This window comes from Rhinoraja longicauda, chromosome 3 (genome assembly GCF_053455715.1).
Source record: "Rhinoraja longicauda isolate Sanriku21f chromosome 3, sRhiLon1.1, whole genome shotgun sequence".
Taxonomy (NCBI): Eukaryota; Metazoa; Chordata; class Chondrichthyes; order Rajiformes; family Arhynchobatidae; genus Rhinoraja; species Rhinoraja longicauda.
In genome coordinates this window covers 3262429-3284568 of record NC_135955.1, presented here as the reverse complement: position 1 = coordinate 3284568, position 22140 = coordinate 3262429, and the positions used below count along the sequence as shown (strand labels likewise).

Genomic DNA, 22140 nt, shown 5'->3' with positions numbered 1-22140 from the left:
CTTTTAGTCAGACTCCATTGTAATACAGAATCCATTCTAAGAAACAGTCATGCCCAGATATTAGATTTCACCATCTTTTGATGAGCTAAACATTTATTATTGTCATGTGTACCAATGCAAAGTGAAAACCTTTGCGTTGCATACTATCCAAACCAATAAATACAATCAAGTCAAACTCAAGTACAATAGATAGAGCAAATGGGTAGATACAGAGTGCAGACATTTTAATCTCCCATAAATTTGTAAACATTGACCATTTGCTGTTTGGGCAAAGAACTGCAATCAAAAATAAAACTTGTATCTCTCCAGTTTGCGTGGCATTGTAGAGGCCGGCACCGCTCTGTTTAGGTTTAGGGTTATTATTGTCACGTGTACTGAGGTAGAGTGGAGAGCTTTGCTATCCAAACAGATCAGATTTACCAGACACAAATAGAATCAAGGTTTCAAGGTCAGTTTATTGTCAATGTACCAGTGAAGGTACAGTGAAATTTGAGTCACCATACAGCCATACTACGTGAAAAGCAACAAGACACACAACCACATAAAAGTTAACAGAAACAGTGGATTCCATATTCCTCACTGTGATGGAAGGCAATAAAGTTCAATCTTCTTCCTCATGTTCTCCCGTGGTCGGGGCAGTCAAACCATTCGCAGTCAGGGCAGTCGAAGCCCCCACAGCCGACGATCGAAGCCTCCGTCGGGGCAGTTGAAACTCTCTCTGCGGCATGGAGCTCCCGGCCTCTTCCTACCGGAGACCACGGGCTTCACAATGTTAAAGTCCACAGGCCCCGCGGTTGGAGCTTTGATTCCCGGCAAAGAGATCGCAAGCTCCGTGATGTTAAAGTCCCGCGGAATCCCGCGGCTTGGAGCGCCGGGTCGGTCTCCGGGAAAGGCCGCCAACTCCATGATGTTAGGCCGCAGTGAGGACGGAGATACGATACAGAAAAAAATCGCATCTCCGTCGAGGTAAGGGATTGAAAAAACGTTTACCCCAACCCCCACATAAAACAAACCAAGGAACACTAAAACATACGTTTTAACACATACTAAAAATAACAAAAAGAAGAAAGGACAGACAGACTGTTGGCGAGGCAGCCACTGCTGGTGGCGCCACCCAGTGTACTTGAGTCAGACTCAAGTACAATAGGTAGAGCAAAGGGGAAGATACAGAGTGCAGAATATAGTTCTTATCATTGGAACGCACCAGTTCCAGAGACAAAGTCCAATGTCCGCAATGAGGTAGAAGTGAATCGGGCAGTGCCCCAGCTTACGGAAGGACCGTTCAGAAACCTGATAACAGAGGGGAAGTAGCTGTTCCTGAGTCTAGTGGTGCGCGCTTTCAAGCTTCTGTACCTTCTGCCGGACGGGAGCGGGGAGAAGTGAGTTGGGTGAGACAAGTCTTCTGCTGGGTGTTTTCCTGAGGCAGCGTGAAGTGTAGATGGAGCCGATGGTGGGGAGTGTGGTGTGTGTGGTGGACCGGGCTACATCTACAATGGTGGGGAGTGTGGTGTGTGTGGTGGACCGGGCTACATCTACAATGGTGGGGAGTGTGGTGTGTGTGATGGACCGGGCTACATCTACAATGGTGGGGAGTGTGGTGTGTGTGATGGACTGGACTACGTCTACAATGGTGGGGAGTATGGTCTGTTTGATGGACCGGGCTACATCCACAACTCTCTGCGATTTCTTGCGGTCTTGGGCGGAGCTGTTCCCAAACCAAGCTGTGGTGCAACCCGACAGTTTGCTCTCTACGGGGCATCTGTAGAGGGTTGTAAGAGGCACTGGAGACATGGGGAATGTCCTCAGTCTCCTCAGGTAGAGGCGTTGGTGTGGCTTCTTGGCTGTCGCTTGAATGTGGTTGGTCCACGACAGACCGTTGGTGATATTAACACCAAGGAGCTTGAAGCTCTCAACCATTACTGAGAATTACTCATATCTTCAAGGAACTGCCCCCATGGTAGCCACTCAATAGCTGACAAGAAGGTTGCCATGTCGTTAAGTGGGTGAAAAAGTTGCCCCTCGGGTCCTTATTGAATCTTTCCCCTCTCACCTTAAAACTATGTCCCATACTCCCTCCTTCCCCAGTCCTCTACCCCTGTAAAAAGACTGTGCATTCACCCTATCATTCTCATGATTTTTCTACACCTCAATAAGATCACCTCTCATCCTCCTGCACTCCAAGGAATAAATTCCTAGTCTGCCCAACCTCTCCCTATAGCTCGGGCCCACGAGTCCTGGCAACATCCTTGTAAATGTTCTCTGCGCTCTTTCCAGCTTAATGGTTGTATAAGCCGGGGGGGGGGGGGGGGGGGGCAGTATAAGCAATACAATACTCCAAGTGCGGTCTCATGCATGTCTTGTACAACTGTAACATATCGTTCCACCTTGGGCGGTAGACTTGCTGCCTTAGAGTGATACCGTGTGGAAACAGGCCCTTTGGCCCAGCTTGCCCACCGGCCAACATGCCCCATCTACACGAGTCCCACCTGTCTGCGTTTGACCCATATCCCTCTCATCCTATCCTATTCATGTACCTGTCTAAATGTTTTTTAATGTTGGGATAGTCCCTGCCTCAACTACCTCCTCCAGTAGCTCGTTCCATACACCCATCACCCTTTGTGTAAAGCAGTTACGCCTCAGGTTCCTATTAAATCTCCCCCCCCCCCCCCCCCCAACTTTAAATCTATGTCCTCTGCTTCTCAATTGCCCTAATCTGGGTTAGGAACTGTGTGTCTATCCGGTCCATTCCTCTCATGATTTTGTACACCTCAATAAGATCACCCCTCATCCTCCTGCACTCCAAGGAATAGAGTCCTAACTTGCTCACTTTACTGCAATAAAGTGACTTCTGAAGGGCCTACACACTCACTGCAATGCCATATAATGACTGATCCAAATGTTTTTGGATGACCCAAAGAATAGTATAAAATGCGCTTTCTTCAGGTGTTTATTTCTTTCCTCTAACTTTCTACATTTAGCATTAATGATTAGTAATTCATTGATCCCAAAGATAATTGAATGTACAGAATATTCATCTGCATTTGTACCTCCATTGTTCCTGCCTGTCCCTAACATCATCCTCTTTTATGTAAGCATCCTTATGTAACAAAAATATTTATGAATATTTGATGTTTGCACTGCAGACTAATTTTGGAATAAAAAAATGCAAATCCACCTCTCTGATAGCTCAATTCATCATAGGCTTCCGAACATGCAAAGAATATTAATTTGTACATTTTAGTGATGTGACAAGCATGAGGTGAGAGGGGGAGAGTGGAGGAGGGGAGGTGGGAGGGGGAGAGGAGAGGGGGGAAGGGGGGAGGCAAGGGTGTTGCACCAATGCAGGCCCAACTTGGTCTAGTGAACTCTAAAATCTTACCAACCACTGAAGTCCGACTAACCGGCCTATAGGTCCCACTATTCTGCTTTGCTCCCATCTTGTCACCCAATTCATTTTCTCTGGAAATGCTGCCTGAACCGTCGAGTTTACTCCAGCTTTTGGCGTCCGTGTTCGGCTTAAACCAACGTCTGCAGTTCCTTTCCACACCAGGTCACTCTTGCACTCTGACTCTAGGCCCAGGGCTGCCAACTTCCTCACTCCCAAACACGGGACAAAGGGTGAGCCTCCTGCGCTCCAAGGCATAAAGTCCTAACCTAACCTTTCCCTACAGCTCAGACCCTCGAGTCCTGGCAACATCCTCATGATTCTCCTTGGCACCCTTTCCAGTTTAATTCTGTTTTCTGTAGGTTTATTTAATGAATGCAGTTTACTCCCTTCACTCAAATTCAAAGAATAAACTTGGGCAGAGAGTGGGCAGAGAAGTGGCAGATGGAATATAGTGTAGCAAAGCGTGGAGTCATGCATTTTAGTAATAGGAATAAAGGCATAGATTATTTTCTAAATGGAGAGAGAATCCAGAAATCGGAGGTGCAAAGGGACTTGGGCATGTGGCGCAGGATTTCCAAAAAGCCAATCTGCAAGTGGAATCAGTAGTAAAGAAAGCAAACGCAATGCTAGCATTTATTTCGAGAGGGCTTGTACGATGCGATGCGATAGAACTTTATTTATCCCAGGAGGGAAATTGATCAGCCAACAGTCATAAAACACACAGAATACATGAAACATGAAATTAAAGTGACAAGTGGAAAGGATTGGCGATGTGGAAAGATTAGGATGGGGAGGGGGGGGGGAAGGGAGTCAATCTCAGTTTACCCCACGACAGAAGGGGGAGGAGTTGTACGGTTTGATAGCCACAGGGAAGAAGGATCTCCTGTGGAGTTCTGTGCTACATCTCGGTGGGACCAGTCTGTTGCTGAAGGTGCTCCTCAGGTTGACCAGTGTGTCACGGGGGGGGGGGGGGGGGGGTGAGCTGTATTGTCCAGGATGCTCCACAGTTTGAGGAGCATCCCCCCCTCCAAGACCACCTGCCATGAACCCAACTCCGCCCCCAGCACGGAGCCAGCCTTCCTGATGAGTTTGTTGATCCTGTTGGCGTCCGCGGCCTTTGCCCTGCCGCCCCAGCGCACGGCAGCGAAGAAGATGGCACTGGGTACCACCGATTGGTAGAACATCTGCAGCATCTCACTGCAGATGTTGAAGGAGCGGAGCCTTCTCAAAAAGTACAGCCGGCTCTGTCCCTTCTTGTACAGGGCCTCAGCGTTCCTGGACCTGTCCAGTTTATTGTCCAGGTACACGCCAAGGTATTTGTACTCCCTGGTAAACTGCACATCCACACCACTGATGGACACAGGGGACAGGGGATGTTGTTCCTCCCCTAAAGTCCACCACTAACTCCTTAGTCCTGTCGGTGTTGAGCTGCGGGTGATTCGGCCCACACCACTCAACAAAGTCGTTGACTACACCTCTGTATTCAGCTTCCTCACTGATGCAGCCCACAATTGCAGAGACATCTGAAAACATCTGCAGGTGACAGGAGTCCGAGTTGCGTCTGAAGTCCGTGGTGTAGATGGTGAACAGGAAGGGAGAGAGGGCCGTCCCCTGCGTTGTTCACCACCATGTCCGAGACACAGTTCTGTGGCCTGACGTACTGCGGGCATCCAGTCAGGTAGTTGGTGATCCAGGTCACCAATGGACCATCCACCCGCATCTCTGTCAGTTTGCTCCTGAGCAGTGCAGGCCGGATGGTGTTAAAAGCCAACAAACATGACTCTCACAGTGCAACCCGGCTTATCCAGGTAAGCACAGGAACGATGGGGCAGGTGGATGATGGCGTCCTCAACCCCCACCTTTGTTTGGTGAGCGATCTGCAGGGGGAGCTAGGAAGATACCTTAGAGATACAAGGAATGGCAAATATTGGCTTACAAAAGATACAATGTGCTGGTAACTCAGCAGGTCAGCCTGAAGAGGGCCCCCGACTTGAAACGTCACTATCCATGTTCTACAGGGATGCTGCCTGACCCGCTGAGTTACTCCAGCACTCTGTGAAACGTCACCTATCCATGTTCTCCAGAGATGCTGCCCGACCCGCTGAGTTACTCCAGCGCTCTGTGTCCCTCTAAACCTTTTCTGCCCATGTACCTGTGCAAGCGTCTTTTAAATGTTGTTATGGTAACTACTTCAACTACCTCCTCTGGCAACTCGTTCCATATGTCCACCACCATCTACACTTTGTGTGAAAAAAGTTGCTTCTCAGGTTCCTATTAAATCTTGCCCCTCTCACCTTAAACATATGTCCTCTGGTTCTTGATTCCCTTATCCTGCGTAAAAGACTCTGGGCATTCACCCTATATGTTACCCTCATGATATGTTACACCTCAATAAGGTCATAGAAGGATGGTGCCAAACATTCCCTGCAGACGGTAAGATGATTGTCTGTAGGGTGTTTGTATATTCTCCCTGTGACTGCGTGGGTTTTCTCTGGGTGCTCCGGTTTCCTCCCACATTCCAGAGACATGCAGGTTTGTTGGTTAACTTAACTTAGTGCGTAGGATAGCATTAGTGTACGGGAATTCTGGTTGGCACGGGTCCGGTGGGCCGAAGGGCCTGTTTCTGCGCTGTATCCCTAACCTAAAAACGAAACTAATCGTTGATTTAGCCCATCAGACAAATCCTAGACCAAACGCTACTTTCTGTGATTTTGGTCTTTGTCCAGAAATGGGCTGGCCATCTGTCTTTTGTTAAAAGTATCACAAACTCAAAGAAGAATTGGAGGAAATTCACAACAAATTACAAAGGACTCTTTAATAGTTGAAAGATGGGGACAAATAAAACCACTTGTACTCTATAGCATCACAGTTGCAAAGCAAATAAATAAATCTTAAATCCCAGGCAAAGATCTGGATAATTAAACGTCTATTTACAATCTGTGTGCTTAAATATAGACCGAGTTTCTAATCTACGTACAATCAAAGCAAAAAGTCACAACAGTTAATCAAAAAGAATCTCTTATCATGAGAGGAATAGATTGAGTGAATGCAGTCTCTTGCCCAGAGTTGGGGAATCGAGAATCAGATGGGTTAAGGTGAGGGGGAAAAGATTTAATAGGAACCTGAGGGGTAACATTTTTACACAAAGGGTGTTGGGTGTATGGAACGAGCTGCCAGAGGAGGTAGTTGAGGCAGAGACTATCCTAACATTTAAGAAACAGTTAGACAGGTACATGGATAGGACAGATTCGGAGGGATATGCACCAATTGCTGGCAGGTGGGACTACTGTCGCTGGGACATGTTGGCCGGTGTGGGCAAGTTAGGCCGAAGGGCCTGTTTCCACACTGTATCACTCCATGACTTATAGGTACTAACAACATTTAAAAGGCATTTGGACAGGCACTATTAGGATAGGTTTAGAGGGATATGGGCCAACTGCGAGCAGGTGTGACTCGTGTGGTGGATGGGGCATCTAGGTTGGCATGGGCAAGTGGGCCGAAGGGCCTGTTTCTGTGCTGTATGACCCTGTGACAGGGGTGGTGGAGGTGGGGTTGAGAAAGCTGATCCCACCTTTGCTCTTTTGAGGCAGGTATCTGCAGTAAGACATTTAGTTTAGTTTAGAGATTCAGCGCGGAAACAGGACCTTCGGCTCACCGAGTCCACACCGACCAGCGATCCTCGCACACTAGCACCATCCTACACACGCTAGGGACAATTTACACCAAGCCAATTAACGTACAAATCTGTACGACTTTGGAGTGTGGAAGGAAACCGAAGATCTCGGAGAAAACCCACGCAGGTCACGGGGAGAACGTACAAACTCCATACAGACAGCACCCGTTAGTCAGGATCGAAGCCGGGTCTCTGGCGCTGTAAGGCAACAGCTCTACCGCTGCGCCACCGTGCCGGAGTTTCCTAGTGAAAACGTTAGCTCACGCGTCCGCCAGCCTCCGTCGCAAAGTGAAATGCCTGGAATAATGTCACAGCTCTACAATTGTTTATACATAAGCAGAAGAAGCCTTCAGTTGAATGCTCCAAGCCTGTTTGGGCTAGAGTGAACCAAATTTGCACCTCATACCTGGCCAGCTCAATCCTCACTCAAACTGGAGCACAGTGCAGGGACAGTCAGGAACATTCGGACTGAAATATTTCAGGAGCCTGTTTTAGTAGTTTCTATTGATATGGTTGTCAAGCGTGCCAAGATACAGAGGGAAAATTTATCTTGCATGATATACAACCAAATCATACTGTACATGAGTTCAATCCCCAAGACCTCAAGAAATTGCGGAGAGTTGTGGACCCGGTCCATCACACAGACCAGACTCCCCACCATCGACTCCATCTACACTTCACGCTGCCTCGGGAAAGCAACCAACATAATCAAAGACTTGTCCCACCCCGGTCATTCCTTCTTCTCCCCGCTCCCATCCGGCAGAAGGTACAAAAGCTTGAAAGCGCGCACCACCAGACTCAGGAACAGCTTCTTCCCCTCTGTTATCAGGCTTCTGAACGGTCCATCCATAAGCTAGGGCACTGTCCGATTCACCTCTACCCCATTGCGGACATTGGACTTTGTCTCTGGAACTGGTGCGCTACGATGCTGAGAACTATATTCTGCACTTTGTATCTTCCCCTTTGCTCTACCTACTGTACGTGAGTTTGACTTGATTGTATTTATGCATGGTATTATCTGATCTGTTTGGATAGCATGCAAAACAAAGTATTTCCCTATACCACGGTACACATGACAATAATAAACTGAAACTTAAGTCCACTCCGCTATTCAATCATGGCTAATCTATCTTTCCCTTCTAACCCCATTCTCCTGCCTTCGCCCCGTAACCCCTGACACCTGTACTAATCGAGAATCTATCTATCTCTGCCTTAAAAATATCCATTGACTTGGCCTCCACAGCCTTCTGTGACAAAGAATTCCACAGATTCACCACCCTCTGATTAAAGACATTCCTCCTCATCTTCTTCCCAAAGGAACATCCTTTAATTCTGAGGCAATGACCACTAATCCTAGACTCTCCCACTAGTGGAAACATATTCTCCACATCCACTCTATTCAGGCCTTTCACTATTCTGTACATTTCAATGAGGTTCCCCCTCAATCTTCTAAACTCCAGCGAGTACAGGCCCAGTGCCATCAAATGCTCATCATATGTTAACCCACTCATTCTTGGGATCTTTCTTGTAAACCTCCTCTGGACCCTCTCTAGGACCAGCACATCCTTCCTCAGATATGGGGCCCAAAATTGCTCACAATACTCCAAATGCGGTCTTACCAGTGCCTTATAGGGCCTCAGCATTACATCCTTGTTTACGTGCTGTATTCTATGACTAACTGTAATAATAATAATAATAATAATAAACATTTATTTTTTATACCGCTTTTCCAGATGCTCAAAGACGCTTTACAAAAACAGTCAAGACATAAAAACAAACAAACGAACTGTCCTGACGGAGAAGCGGCGAACAAATAGCGCCAGCGTCCTCTCACGTCAGGGTCCGGCAGTAGACAATAAAGAACACAAGACACACAATTACAATTTTAACACAAACAGCCATCACAGTGATTGCTCCAGGCACACCCTCACTGTGATGGAAGGCAAAGAAAAGTCTTATCTCCTCATTCTTCTCCCGTGGTGCCACGAGGCAATCGAGGCTCCCGACTTTTGAAGCCCCCACCGGGCGATGGAAAGTCCCAGGGCCGAGCCGAGCAGGCCGATGAAGGTCCTGAGCCCCCACCGGGCGATGGAAAGTGCCGCGGCCACGCAGGGCTATGAGGGGCCTGCGAGCGGGTCAATCAAACCTCGCGCTTCGGGGCGGTCGAAGCTGCTACGGCTGGAGCTCCCGAAAGCCGGTCGCCAGCCAGGGACCTGCGAACTCCCGATGTTGCGATCTGCAGGGCCCACGGCCGAAGCCTCCGAGATGGTAAGTCCAGGCCCTGCGACTGGAGTCTTCAAGGTCAATCCCAGCTGGAGGCCGCCGACTCCACGGTGTTAGACCGTAGCACGAACGGAGACACAACACGATAAAGGTCGCATCTCCGTTGAGGAGGAGATTGGAAAAAAAGGTTTCTCCCACCCCCCCATCCAAGGCCATCCAAGGATGCTTTTCGGAAGGCATGACTAGCTGGTTCATTGAATCGGTAGAGTGGTATTTGTACCAAGCTGTTGGAGTAGGAACTTCCAATAAATTCGAGGAAGGTATTCATTATCCCTTACCCAACAAAGTTTTGAGACGTTTATCTTGAACAACTTCATATATAAACATGCTCTAGATTACTACTGGACATTGCCTGAAAAAAACACGACCTTGCAGGCAAATAAGCTGTTTGTTCCATCTTCGGCTATTTAAACAAAGAATTTTAAAATCTTTTTCATCTCCATTGAATCTTGAGCAAAGTGCAAAGTGCTGGAGGAACTCGGCAGGTCAGGCAGCATCTGTGGGGGGACTGGACAGATAACGTATTGGGATGAGATCCTTCTTCAGACTGACCCTAAACGTCGTCTGTCTTTTTCCCTCCACAGATGCTGCCTGCCCTGCTGAGTTTCTCTAGCATTTGTGCTTTTTTTAAAACGTATGACTGAATAATTTATTTGTGATTTGTTTATTGAAAGTAAATATAAAAACTGATTTGATAGACAAAGATGATTGTCTCCAGAGGGATCCCAACCCAAAACGTCGTCCGTCCATTCCCTCCATGGACGCTGCCTGACCCACTGAGTTCCTCCAGCACTTTGTGTTTTGCTCAAGATTTCAGAATCTGCAGTTCCTTTAGTTTAGTTTAGTTTAGTTTAGTTTAGAGATACATCGTTGAAACAGGCACTTCGGCCCACTGAGTCTGCACCTACCAGTGATCCCTGCACATTAACACTATCCTACACAGAGGTAATTTTACATTTATACCAAACCAATTAACCCAAAAACCTGTACATCTTTGGAATGTGGGAGGAAACTGAAGATCTCGGAGAAAACCCACGCAGTCGGGATGAAAACCTAAAAACTCTGTACAGACAGCACCCGTAGTCGGGATCGAACCCGGGTCTCTGGTGCTGCAAGTGCTGTAAGGCAGTAACTCTGCCACCTCACCAGGGTCTGTGTGTCTCGTAATTGTCAATATCATTGATTGTGCAAGATATTGAATGTATATATTTTTTTGCCTGTCTCAGAGATACCTCAGACTTGTGTAGGAAGGGATTGCAGATGCCGGTTTACACCAAAGATGGTCACTAAATGCTGGAGTAACTCAGCAGGTCAGGCAGCATCTCTGGGGAACATGGATAGGTGACGTTTCACAGAGTGCTGGAGTAACTCAGCGGGTCAGGCAGCATCTCTGGAGAACATGGATAGGTGACGTTTCACAGTGTGCTGGAGTAACTCAGCGGGTCAGGCAGCATCTCTGGGGAACATGGATAAGTGACATTCCAGGTCAGAACTCTTCTTCAGACTGAAAGTAGAGGTGGAGGGGCAGTGGGGGGAGGGAGAATAAACTGGAGGCAAGAAAAGACAAACTTGCCTTGCTGATTCCTAGATAATGTTGCACACTTTGGACTTTATTCCCAGGCACGGGAAGCATCTGAGGCTGGCCACTGCATGCGCATGGACGCTGTTACCTGGACACATTCTCCTCCCACACCACCTTCTTGCTTGCTCCACGTTCAGTTTCAGTTTAACTTATTCTCACGTGCATCGCAGTACGGTGAAAAGCTTTTGTTGTGTGCTATCCAGTCAGCAGAAAGACAACACGTGATTACAATCGAGCCGTTCAGTGTGTAGATACATGATAAGGGAATAATGTCCAGTGCAAGGTAAAGCCAACAAAGTCCGATCAAGGAAAGTCTGAAGGTCGTCAAAGAGGTAGATAGCAGTCCAGGACCGCTCTTTGGCTGTGGTGGGATGGTTCAGTTGCCTGAAAACAGCTGGGGGAAAAACTGTCCCTGAATCTGGAGGTGTGCGTTTTCACCTTTTGGGGGAGGGGAGAAGAGGGAGTGTGGCCAGGGTGAGACTGGTCCTTCATTTTTCTGAATCTGGAGGTGTGCATTCTCATTCATTCATTCATTCATTCATTCATTCATTCATTCATTCATTCACTGCCATTCCTATCAGAGATTTAACTGTGTCGGAAAGCTCATCGATCTCATTTTACCATGGAGGACTTCTTTCAACGCCATTTCATATCAGATTTTAATCATATTAAAGATCTTCAGATGCATGATAATTGTAATGAGCAGCGTTCAGCTGAAACATGTGTCTGAGGAGAGATAAACCATAACTTCTGGGGGGCAAAAAAAACATTAAATGAAAATATTTATTTTTTTAAAAGTATTTGTAATCTCCATGCACGTCTCTGCAAACACAGCAATGAGGTGGGGGAGCACGGCTTTCAAGGAATGACGGTTATCCCTGCAAATTAGACACACTTCTTTTAATCATATGCCTACTAAGGTCATTACTGCCCAAAACCAAGTAACTATACACAAAAGAAGCAATGGCATGGTTACAAATAGACTCAATTAGAGACACAAAGTTAGACATATATGCATCGATACTTACAAAAGTAGTATGAATTTTAGCGCACATGTTTGACTGATTCACTCATTTGGCAAAGAGGAGGAATAACAGCATTGCATCCTTTCAATTTACGTGTTCCAAAACTAGTTCTCAGGAAAATAAACAACAAAATATCTTCAAAGCACAAATTAAAGACCGTTCAAGAGTCTTCAACATTACTGGGTTAGTTCAAATTCTCAAATATAAATAATTTTCTTATATCCCAAGGAAGGTCCACAATTCACAATGGTCGAGTGAGACGATCTTGGTTCGAAGATCGCCGACGGATCTTCCGTTGGCCGATTCTTTGCCACGTCGTGGGAACGGAGAGAGCTGGCATCTTTCGAGAGCGGGGATGCGGACTGCTGAAGAGTTCTCTTCATAAAGTGATTGTTGCGCATTGTCATTCAGTGCAAACGGGAAGAGATGGAGATGAAATGGACCGTGGCAGCTCTTTCCAATTCCCTTGAGCCATGCTCAGTCATTATCGTAGATGCATTCTACAATGGCAAAAAGGAAATAACACCTTGGGATGAGAGATCTAGATACTGGAAAGTACGGAGGGTCAAGGCAAGAATGACTGACCACTTTGCAGAACACCTCCATAAAATACCTCTGTGCCTTCAATCCACCGAGAAGTGACGTAACACCATCCCTCTTCCCCGCCAGGAAGATTGCAACCTGTGGCATTCAATATTGAAACAAGGACACAGAGTGCTGGAGCAACTCAGCGGGTCAGGCAGCATCTCTGGAGAACATGGACAGGTGACGTTTCACAGAGTGCCGGAGTAACTCAGCGGGTCAGGCAGCATCTCTGGAGAACATGGATAGGTGACGTTTCACAGAGTGCCGGAGTAACTCAGCGGGTCAGGCAGCATCTCTGGAGAACATGGATAGGTGACGTTTCACAGAGTGCTGGAGTAACTCAGCGGGTCAGGCAGCATCTCTGGAGAACATGGATAGGTGACGTTTCACAGAGTGCTGGAGTAACTCAGCGGGTCAGGCAGCATCCTAGGAGAACATGAATGGGTGACGTTTCAGGTTGGGACCCATCTTCAGACATCTGATACCCAATCAGCGCCAGAGACCCACATTCGATCCTGGCCCTGGTTGCCTACTGTGTGAGTTTGAACGTTCTCCCAGTGACCGCATGGGTCTGGTCTAGATCCTCCACATCCCAAAGACGTAGGTTAATTGGTTTCTGTAACATGGTCTCTAGTAAGAAGGGAGTGGATCCAAAAGTGGGATAACATAGAACTGGTGTGAACGGATGATCAATGGCTGATGTGGATTCGATGGGCCGAATGGCCAGTTTCCATGCTGCATCTTTCAATTCAATCAATGAATCTATTCCTATTTCTAGAGAATTCATCAGCCTGAAGTATTAAAAAGGTCTCGACCCAAAACGTCACCTACTCCTTTTCTCCAGAGATGCTGCCTGACCCGCTGAGTTACTCCAGCACTCTGTGAAACGTCATGTTCCCCAGAGATGCTGCCTGACCCGCTGAGTTACTCCAGCACTCTGTGAAACCTCACCTATCCATGTTCTCCAGAGATGCTGCCCGACCTGCTGAGTTACTCCAGCACTCTGTGAAACGTCACCTATCCATGTTCTCCAGAGATGCTGCCTGACCCGCTGAGTTCCTCCAGCTTGTTGTGTCTAACCTGAAATGTTAACTCTGTTCCTGTTTCTACTGATGCTGCCTGACCATATTCTTGTTCTTTTAGCAGAAATAATTTTTTTAATAGTTTTGTATTTAACTATTTTCTTGATCGAACAAAAAAATCTAAACAGCAAAGTAAAAAAATCTTCCCTTGTTGCCTCCAAAGGAGGAAGAAGGAAGATTAAGGAGATTTGCAGCTGTTTTTAGACCTTGAAAATGATGTTGACGAATGCTTGATGCATTCACAAGAAGTGCCTTTTATTGGAGGGTTAATCAGTCTGTTGAAAGGCTGGATTGAGGAATTCCATGAGAATGTAATAAGCATTCATGTGTAAATATCACACTGAATAATTTCAAGATTTCTGTTTCCTTTGTAACATGTGTTTCTTTATTCCCCCACATTTTAAAAAAGGACACGCATACACTTGAGTCTGAAGAAGGGTCTCGGCCCAAAACGTCACCTATCCATGTTCTCCAGAGCTGCTGCATTACTGGAGAACGAGGATAGTTGATGTTTTGAGACCCTTTCTCAGATCCAAAATGTCACCTATCCATGTTTTCCAGAGATGTTGCCTGTCCTGCTGAGTTACTCCAGCACTTTGTGTCCCTTTGTGTAGTTATTTGTTTCTACAAGATAATTAAGGGAGTTTTTAATTGCCATACGTAGGCAAACCGTGAGAGGAATAGATCGGGTCGACGCACAGAGTCTCTTACCCAGAGTAGGTGAATCGAGGACCAGAGGACCATAGGTTTAAGGTGAAGAGGAAAACGATTTAATAGGAATCTGATGGGTAACTTTTTCACACAAAGGTGGTGGGTGTATGGAACGAGCTGCCAGAGGAGGTAGTTGAGGCTGGGACTATCCCAATGTTCAAGAAACTGTTAGACAGGGACATGGATAGGACAGGTTTGGAGTGATATGGACCAAGCGCAGGCAGGTGGGATAGTGTAGCTCGGATATGTTGGCCGGTGTGGGCAAGTTGGGCCGAAGGGCCTGTTTCCACGCTGTATCACTCTGTAACCGAACAATGAAGTCCGTACTTGCAGCAGCACAACAGGTCTGCAAACAGCTCACTGTCTCATACTCTCTTCACAATACACAGACCGCTAAACATACCTGTATCAATATCATCATAGATCTCGCCATCCTCTTCCGCATTTCTGGAAATAAATAAATAAAAGTGTTTTATTATGTGTTCTGGTCAAATTAAAAAGCATCTTTATTTTGTGACATCGCTGTTGAGTTTTGCATGTTTCAACTTCAGTCAGCATAAACCTGAAGGCTTCCCACATCCTGCAATGAATGATAATAGAGAACATATCTGGTGTGATTCCTGTGATTTTCTGGTCTTACACTGAAGACCTTTGCAGGTGTAAATAAAATTATTACCTTAAGTTCCAAATTATGTTCTCCATAGGGTCGTGAGGTCACACGGCACGGAAATAGGCCCTTCGGCCCAACTCATTTATGGGAGACACAAAATGCTGGAGTAACTTAGCGGGTCAGGCAGTATCTCGGGAGAGAAGGAATGGGTGACGCTTCGGGTCGAGACCCTTCTTGAGACTCGCTGAGTTACTCCAGCATTTTGTGTCTCGTTTCGATTTTCCCAGCATCTGCAGTTTTTTTCCGAGGGAATTCTTTATCATCCTTTTCATCCATCTCAGTCTGATGTGCCTATGACTCTGATACCTCACCACTAAGCGTGTCTCATAACTTCATCGTTAGTTCAAGCAAGTAGTTTACCAACACTGTCATAAGGCAGTGGTTGAACAATAAAGCAGCAGCCTTTCGAATTGCAAAGACACAAAGTGATGGAGTAACTCAAAGGGTCAGGCAGCATTTCCCAACTTCTATGCTGATTCATGATGGACAATGTGCCAAAAGCCTTCTTGACCACCTTATCTGCCTGTAAAAACACCTTCAGGGAACTATGTACCTGTACTCCTAGATCCCTCTGCTCTATCATACTCCCCAGCCCTCTACCGTTCAACGTGAAGGCCCTGCCCTGGAAAGACTTCTCGAAATGCCACCCCTCTCACTTTAGTTTAGTTTAGAGATGCAGAGCGGAAACAGGCCCTTCGGCCCACCAAGTCCATACCGACCAGCGATCCCCGCATATTAACACAACCCTACACACACTGGGGACAATTTTGTTTTTTACATTTAGACCAAGCCAATTAGCCTACAAACCTGTACATCTTTGCAGTGTGGGCGTAAACTGAAGATCTCAGAGAAAACCCATGTGGTCACGGGGAGAACGTACCAACTCCTTACAGACGAGCAGTCCCGTAGTCAGGATCGAACCCAGGTCTCTGGCGATGCAAGCCAATAGCTCTACCGCTATGCCACCGTGCCGCCCTAAACGCCGCCACCCTGAACGGCCTGAATTAAACTCCATTTGCCACTCCCCAGCCCACTTTCCCAACTGATCAAGATCCCTTTGTAATTCTTGATAACCATCTTTTATAAGCATCCGCTGCTCTAGATGTCAACTTCTTTACAACGGCGAAACCAAACGCAAGCTCGGCGATCGCTTCGCTCAACACCTTCGCTTGGTCCACCGTAACCAACCTGATCTCCCCGTGGCTAAGCACTTCAACTCCCCCTCCCACTCCCAGTCTGACCTTTCTGTCATGGGCCTCCTCCAGTGCCATAGTGAGCCCCACCGGAAATTGGAGGAACAGCACCTCATATTTCGCCTGGGCAGCTTGCAGCCCAGCGGTATGAACATTGACTTCTCCAAATTTAGATAGTTCCTCTGTCCCTCTCTTCCCCCCCACCCCCTTCCCAGTTCTCCCACTGTCTTCCTGTCTCCACCTATATCCTTTCTTTGTCCCGCCCCCCCTGACATCAGTCTGAAGAAGGGTCTCGGCCCGAAACGTCACCCATTCCTTCTCTCCTGAGATGCTGCCTGACCTGCTGAGTTACTCCAGCATTTTTGTGAATAAATACCTTCGATTTGTACCAGCATCTGCAGTTATTTTCTTATTTCACCAAGTGCATGGTACTACTTGGCCTGGTTTGAATTCCCGAAATGCAATACCTAACATTTACCCGAATTTCCCCCTTAAAATACTGCAGTTATTTCCCTCTCTTGCATTAAAGAGTTGTTATATTCTATTTTAGCTGCTTGAAATTGGCTTTGTTTCTATCTCTTTCTTACATTGACCTCAAGGAAAGACACACTCCATAAAATACAAAAGGCTCAGAAAACATCAATTGGAAAAGATGGGACCCTCAGGCAAGAAATCACTGCGTTATTTTAATATAAAATATACTCACCCTGTTGCTAAGTTGACTTTTTGAACGTATCCAACTGTTTTTTGAAAAAGAAGAGAAAGAGTTAAATTAGCATCAAACTTCAGATAAACCAGCTTACACTCCATCGCGATAGGAAACGCTAAAAATACAAAACAGACCCATCATATTTCATATTTCATATCAGGGCAATTTTAATCCTTTCTGTTTGAAGAACAGATCGGTAAATTACCGTTCCTTCTCTCCAGAGATGCTGCCTGACTCGTTGAGTTACTCCAGCATTTTGTGTCTACATTTAATTTGAACCAGCATCTGCAGTTCTTTTCTTACACAAATTATCCAAGAGAGACATTCCTTGATTCCTTCCCTCAATCTTTTACTTTAGCTTTACGCAAGGAACTGCAGATGCTGGATTACGGGAGAGAAAAAAAGACCGAAGTGCTGGAGTAACACGACATTTATGGATTTTGGGGAGAGGGTAAATCTTGGCCTTGTGGGGCAGGGGAACTATAAGGTTGGAGGCTGTGGAGAGCAGACAGCTGGAAGTGATTTATGTCCGGAACTTGGACATAGGAACAAAGTCCCCCTTGTCCTCACCTTTCACCCCATCAGCCGTCGCCTACAACACATAATCCTCCGACATTTTCACACCTCCAACGGGATCCCATAACCAGCCACATCTTCCCATCTCCACCCCTTTCCGCAGAGATCGTTCCCTCCTCAACTCCCTGGTCAACTCGTCCCTTCCCACCCAAACCGCCCCCTCCCCAGGTACCTTATCCTGCAGCCGCAGAAGATGCAATGCCTGTCCCTGTACCTCCTCCCTCGACCCCTGTCCAGGGACAGTCCTTTCAGGTGAGGCAGAGGTTCACTTGCACCTCTTCCAATCTCATCTACTGCATCCATTGTTCCGTATGTATACGTCGGTGAGACCAAACATAGACTGGATGATTGTTTTGCTGAACATCTTCGCTCAGTACGCCTGGGTGTACGTGATCTCCCGGTTGCCAAACACTTTAACTCCACCTCCCATTCCCACAATGACCTACCCACGTCTGTCCGCAGTATGTTGAGACTGCGTGGGTTTTCTCCGGGATCTTCAGTTTCCTCCCACACTCCAAAGAGTGCAGGTTTGTAGGTTAATTGGCTTGGTAAATGTAAAAATTGTCCTTAGTGGGTGTAGGATAGTGTTAATGTGCGGGGATCGCTGGTCGGCGCGGACCCAGTGGGCCGAAAGGGCCTGTTTCTGCGCTGTATCTCTAAACTAAACTAAGAGGCTTCAGAGAGTGTTGGACTCAGCCCGGTCCATCACGGGCACAGCCCTCCCCACCATCAGCAGCATCTACACCAGGCACTGCCTCAAGAAGGTGGCACCTATCATGGCAGCATCTATCAGCAGCATCTATCATCTATCATCCGGGCCGTGCCCTCGCCTCACTGCTGCCGTCGGGCAGGAGGTACAGGAGTCTGAAGTCCCACACCACCAGGTTCAGGAACGGCTACTTCCCTGCAACCATCAGGTTTTGTATTCTGGACTCTGATATGTTTCTCTTTGTTGCACTTGTGTTTGGCTTCATTGTATTCACGTACAGTATTAACTGATTTGATTAGATAGAATATAACATAGAAACATAGAAACATAGAAAATAGGTGCAGGTGGAGGCCATTCGGCCCTTCTAGACAGCATCGCCATTCATTGTGATCATGGCTGATCGTCCCCAATCGATAACCCGTGCCTGCCTTCTCCCCAATACCTTTGATTCCACTAGCCCCTAGAGCTCTATCTAACTCTCTCTTAAATCCATCCCGTGATTTGGCTTCCACTGCCCTCTGTGGCAAAGAATTCCACAACTCTCTGGATGAAAAAGTTTTTTCTCACCTCAGTTTTAAATGGCCTCCCCTTTATTCTAAGACTGTGGACCCTGGTTCTGGACTTCCCCAACATTGGGAACATGTTTTCCTGCATGTAGCTTGTCCAGCCCTTTTATAATTTTATATGTTTCTACAAGATCCCCTCTCATCCTTCTAAACTCCAGTGAATACAAGCCTAGTCTTTTCAATCTTTCCTCATATGACAGTCCCGCCATCCCAGGGATCAATCTCGTGAACCTACGCTGCACTGCCTCAGTTACAAGGATGTCCTACCAAAACTGTGCACAATATTCCAGATGTGGTCTTACCAGGGTCCTATACAACTGCAGAAGAATCTCTTTACTCCTATACTGAAATCCTCTTGTTATGAAGGCCAACATTCCATTAGGTTTCTTCACTGCCTGCTGTACCTGCACGCCAACTTTCAGTGACTGGTGTACAAGGACACCCAGGTCTCGCTGCACCTCCCCCTTACCTAACCTAACACCATTGAGATAATAATCTGCCTCCTTGTTTTTGCCGCCAAAGTAGATAAATGTCACATTTATCTCCATTATACTGCATCTGCCACGCACCTGCCCACTCACTCAACTTGTCCAGGTCACCCTGCAACCTCCTAACATCCTCTTCGCAGTTTACACTGCCACCCAGCTTTGTGTCATCTGCAAACTTGCTAGTGTTGCCTCTAATTCCCTCTTCCAAATCATTGGAACGGAACAGGACAAAAACAGTCCCTTCGGCCCACGATGTCCGTGCCGAACACTATGCCCAGTTAAACTGATCTCCTCCGCCCGCACGTGATCCATATTCCTCCATTTCCCTGCATATCCGTGTGCCTGTCTAAAAACCTCTTTAAACACCACTATCGTATCTGCCTCCACCACCACCCCTGGCAGCACGTTCCAGGCACCCGCCACCCTCTGTGTTAAAAAATTGCCCTGCACATCTGCTTAACACTTTTCCCCCTCTCACTTTCTATCGCTGCTCCCTAACCTTTGACATTTCCACCCTGGGGAATAAAGGTCCTGCCCAGATTCAGCGACAGTTTCTTCCCAGCCGTTAACTGAACCATCCTCTTACCAACTAGAGAGCGGTCCTGGCCTCCCATCTACCTCATTGGAGACCTTCGCACTATCTTTAATCGGACTTTAGTGGAATTCAATGTTATATCTTTGCGCTAAATGTTGTGTCCTTTATATTAACATAGTGGACAGCTTGATAGTATTCATGTCTATTCTTTTTCTTGGCTGGATAGCAGGCAAACAAAAGCTTTTCACTGTACCCTGTACACATGACCATAATAAACTAAACTAAACTAGAGTTAGATAGAGCTCTAGGGGCTAGCGGAGTCAAGGGATATGGGGAGAAGGCAGGCGCGGGTTACTGATTGTGGATGATCATACATGATCACAATGAATGGCTGTTCTGGCTCGATGGGCCAAATGGCCTCCTCCTGCACCTATTTACTATGTTTCTATGTTTTTAAACTAAACTGAAAGGAAATTGAAGATTAAAAAATGTCTCGTTAGAAACTAGTAAAATGCAAAATGCTGGAGTAACTTAGCGGGTCAGGCAGCATCTCTGGAGAACATGGATAGGTGACGTTTCACAGAGTGCTGGAGTAACTCAATAGACAATAGACAATAGGTGCAGGAGTAGGCCATTCGGCCCTTCGAGCCAGCACCACCATTCAATGTGATCATGGCTGATCATTCACAATCAGTACCCCGTTCCTGCCTTCTCCCCATACCCCTTGACTCTGCTGTCTTTAAGAGCTCTATTGGGGCTCATGTTGTCGACCTCCCCGTGGTGACCCCTGTCAACTGACCTCAGTCAGGCGAACGACAACAAACAGAGACAGCAGAAGCAGAAGCAGCTTCATAACTTCTGCTGCCTCAAACGCAAGAAGAAGTAAGAGCTCTATCTAGCTCTCTCTTGAAAGCTCAGTGGGTCAATAGATAATAGACAATAGACAATAGGTGCAGGAGGAGGCCATTCGGCCCTTCGAGCCAGCACCACCATTCAATGTGATCATGGCTGATCATTCTCAATCAGTACCCCGTTCCTGCCTTCTCCCCATACCCCCTGACTCCGCTATCCTTAAGAGCTCTATCTAGCTCTCTCTTGAATGCATTCAGAGAATTGGCCTCCACTGCCTTCTGAGGCAGAGAATTCCACACATTCACAACTCTCAGACTGAAAAAGTTTTTCCTCATCTCAGTTCTAAATGGCCTACCCCTTATTCTTAAAATGGGTCAGGCTGCATCTCTGGAGAACATGGATAGGTGATGTTTCACAGAGTGTTGGAGTAACTCAGAGGGTCAGGCAGCATCTCTGGGGAACATGGATAGGTGATGTTTCACAGAGTGTTGGAGTAACTCAGAGGGTCAGGCAGCATCTCTGGGGAACATGGATAGGTGACGTTACACAGAGTGCATGGAGTAACTCAGCGGGTCAGGCAGTATCAATGGAGAGCATGGATAGGTGACGTTTCGGGTCATGAACCTCTTCAAACTCGAAGAAATGACCTGGAATATCACCTATCCATGTTCTCCAGAGATGCTGCCTAACCCACTGAGTTACTCCAGCACTCTGTCTTTTACTTAAGATTCCAGTCTCTGCGGTTCCTTGTGCCTCTCATCGGATAGTATTTTCATTAAAACAAATGAAATAAACTTACATTTTCCATCTACGTTCCGGCAGATCATTTTAACCTCGTCGGTGTGCTGTACAATGTCTAAAACTTCACTCGGTTTTAATGGTAGATCGCGGTTGCCCCATTTCTTATTCATTAAATTTTGAGCGACTTGGACAGTTCCTAGAATCCTGATTTCTCCATCAAACTGTTGGAGGCGAGGGAAACAAAAAAAATGACAGACTGCTTCACATTTCCAGACACTTAATAAAGAACTAGAATGAGAAGCTGTCGACCTTGCCAAGACTCGTGGGTCTGAGCTACCGAGGGAGGTTGAGTAGGCTGGAACTCTATTCCTTGGAGCGCAGGAAGGTGAGGGGTGATCTTATAGAGGTGTACAACATCATGAGAGGAATAGATCGGGTAGACGCACGCAGTCTCTTGCCCAGAGTAGGGGACTCGAACACCAGGTGAGGGGGAAAAGATTTAATACAAACCTGAGGGGTAACTTTTTTAAACAAAGGGTAGTGGATGTATGGAACGAGCTGCCGGAGGAGGTAATTAAGGCAGGTATTATCGCAACTTTTAAGAAACATTTAAATTGATATGTTTATAGGATAGGTTTAGAGGGATATGAGCCAAACGCAGGCAGGTAGGACTAGTGTAGATGGAACATGTTGGTCGGTGTGGGCAGGTTGGGCTGAAGGGCCTGTTTCCACACTGTATCACTCTTTGACTACGAATCATATATGGCAGCGG

The 22140-nt window shown here is 46.8% G+C and overlaps 1 protein-coding gene across 1 annotated transcript in view; it reads right to left on the bottom strand.

The window, feature by feature from the left end:
- Positions 1-11663: 11663 nt before the first annotated feature.
- The window catches only part of LOC144611830 (FYN-binding protein 1-like), a 113919-nt gene continuing 103442 nt past the window's right edge, over positions 11664-22140 (bottom strand). Inside the window, 4 exon segments of the mRNA XM_078431120.1 lie at positions 11664-12451; positions 14733-14776; positions 16899-16932; positions 21427-21589. Coding sequence (XP_078287246.1) covers positions 12429-12451; positions 14733-14776; positions 16899-16932; positions 21427-21589 — 264 coding nt within the window. The 3' untranslated portion in view covers positions 11664-12428.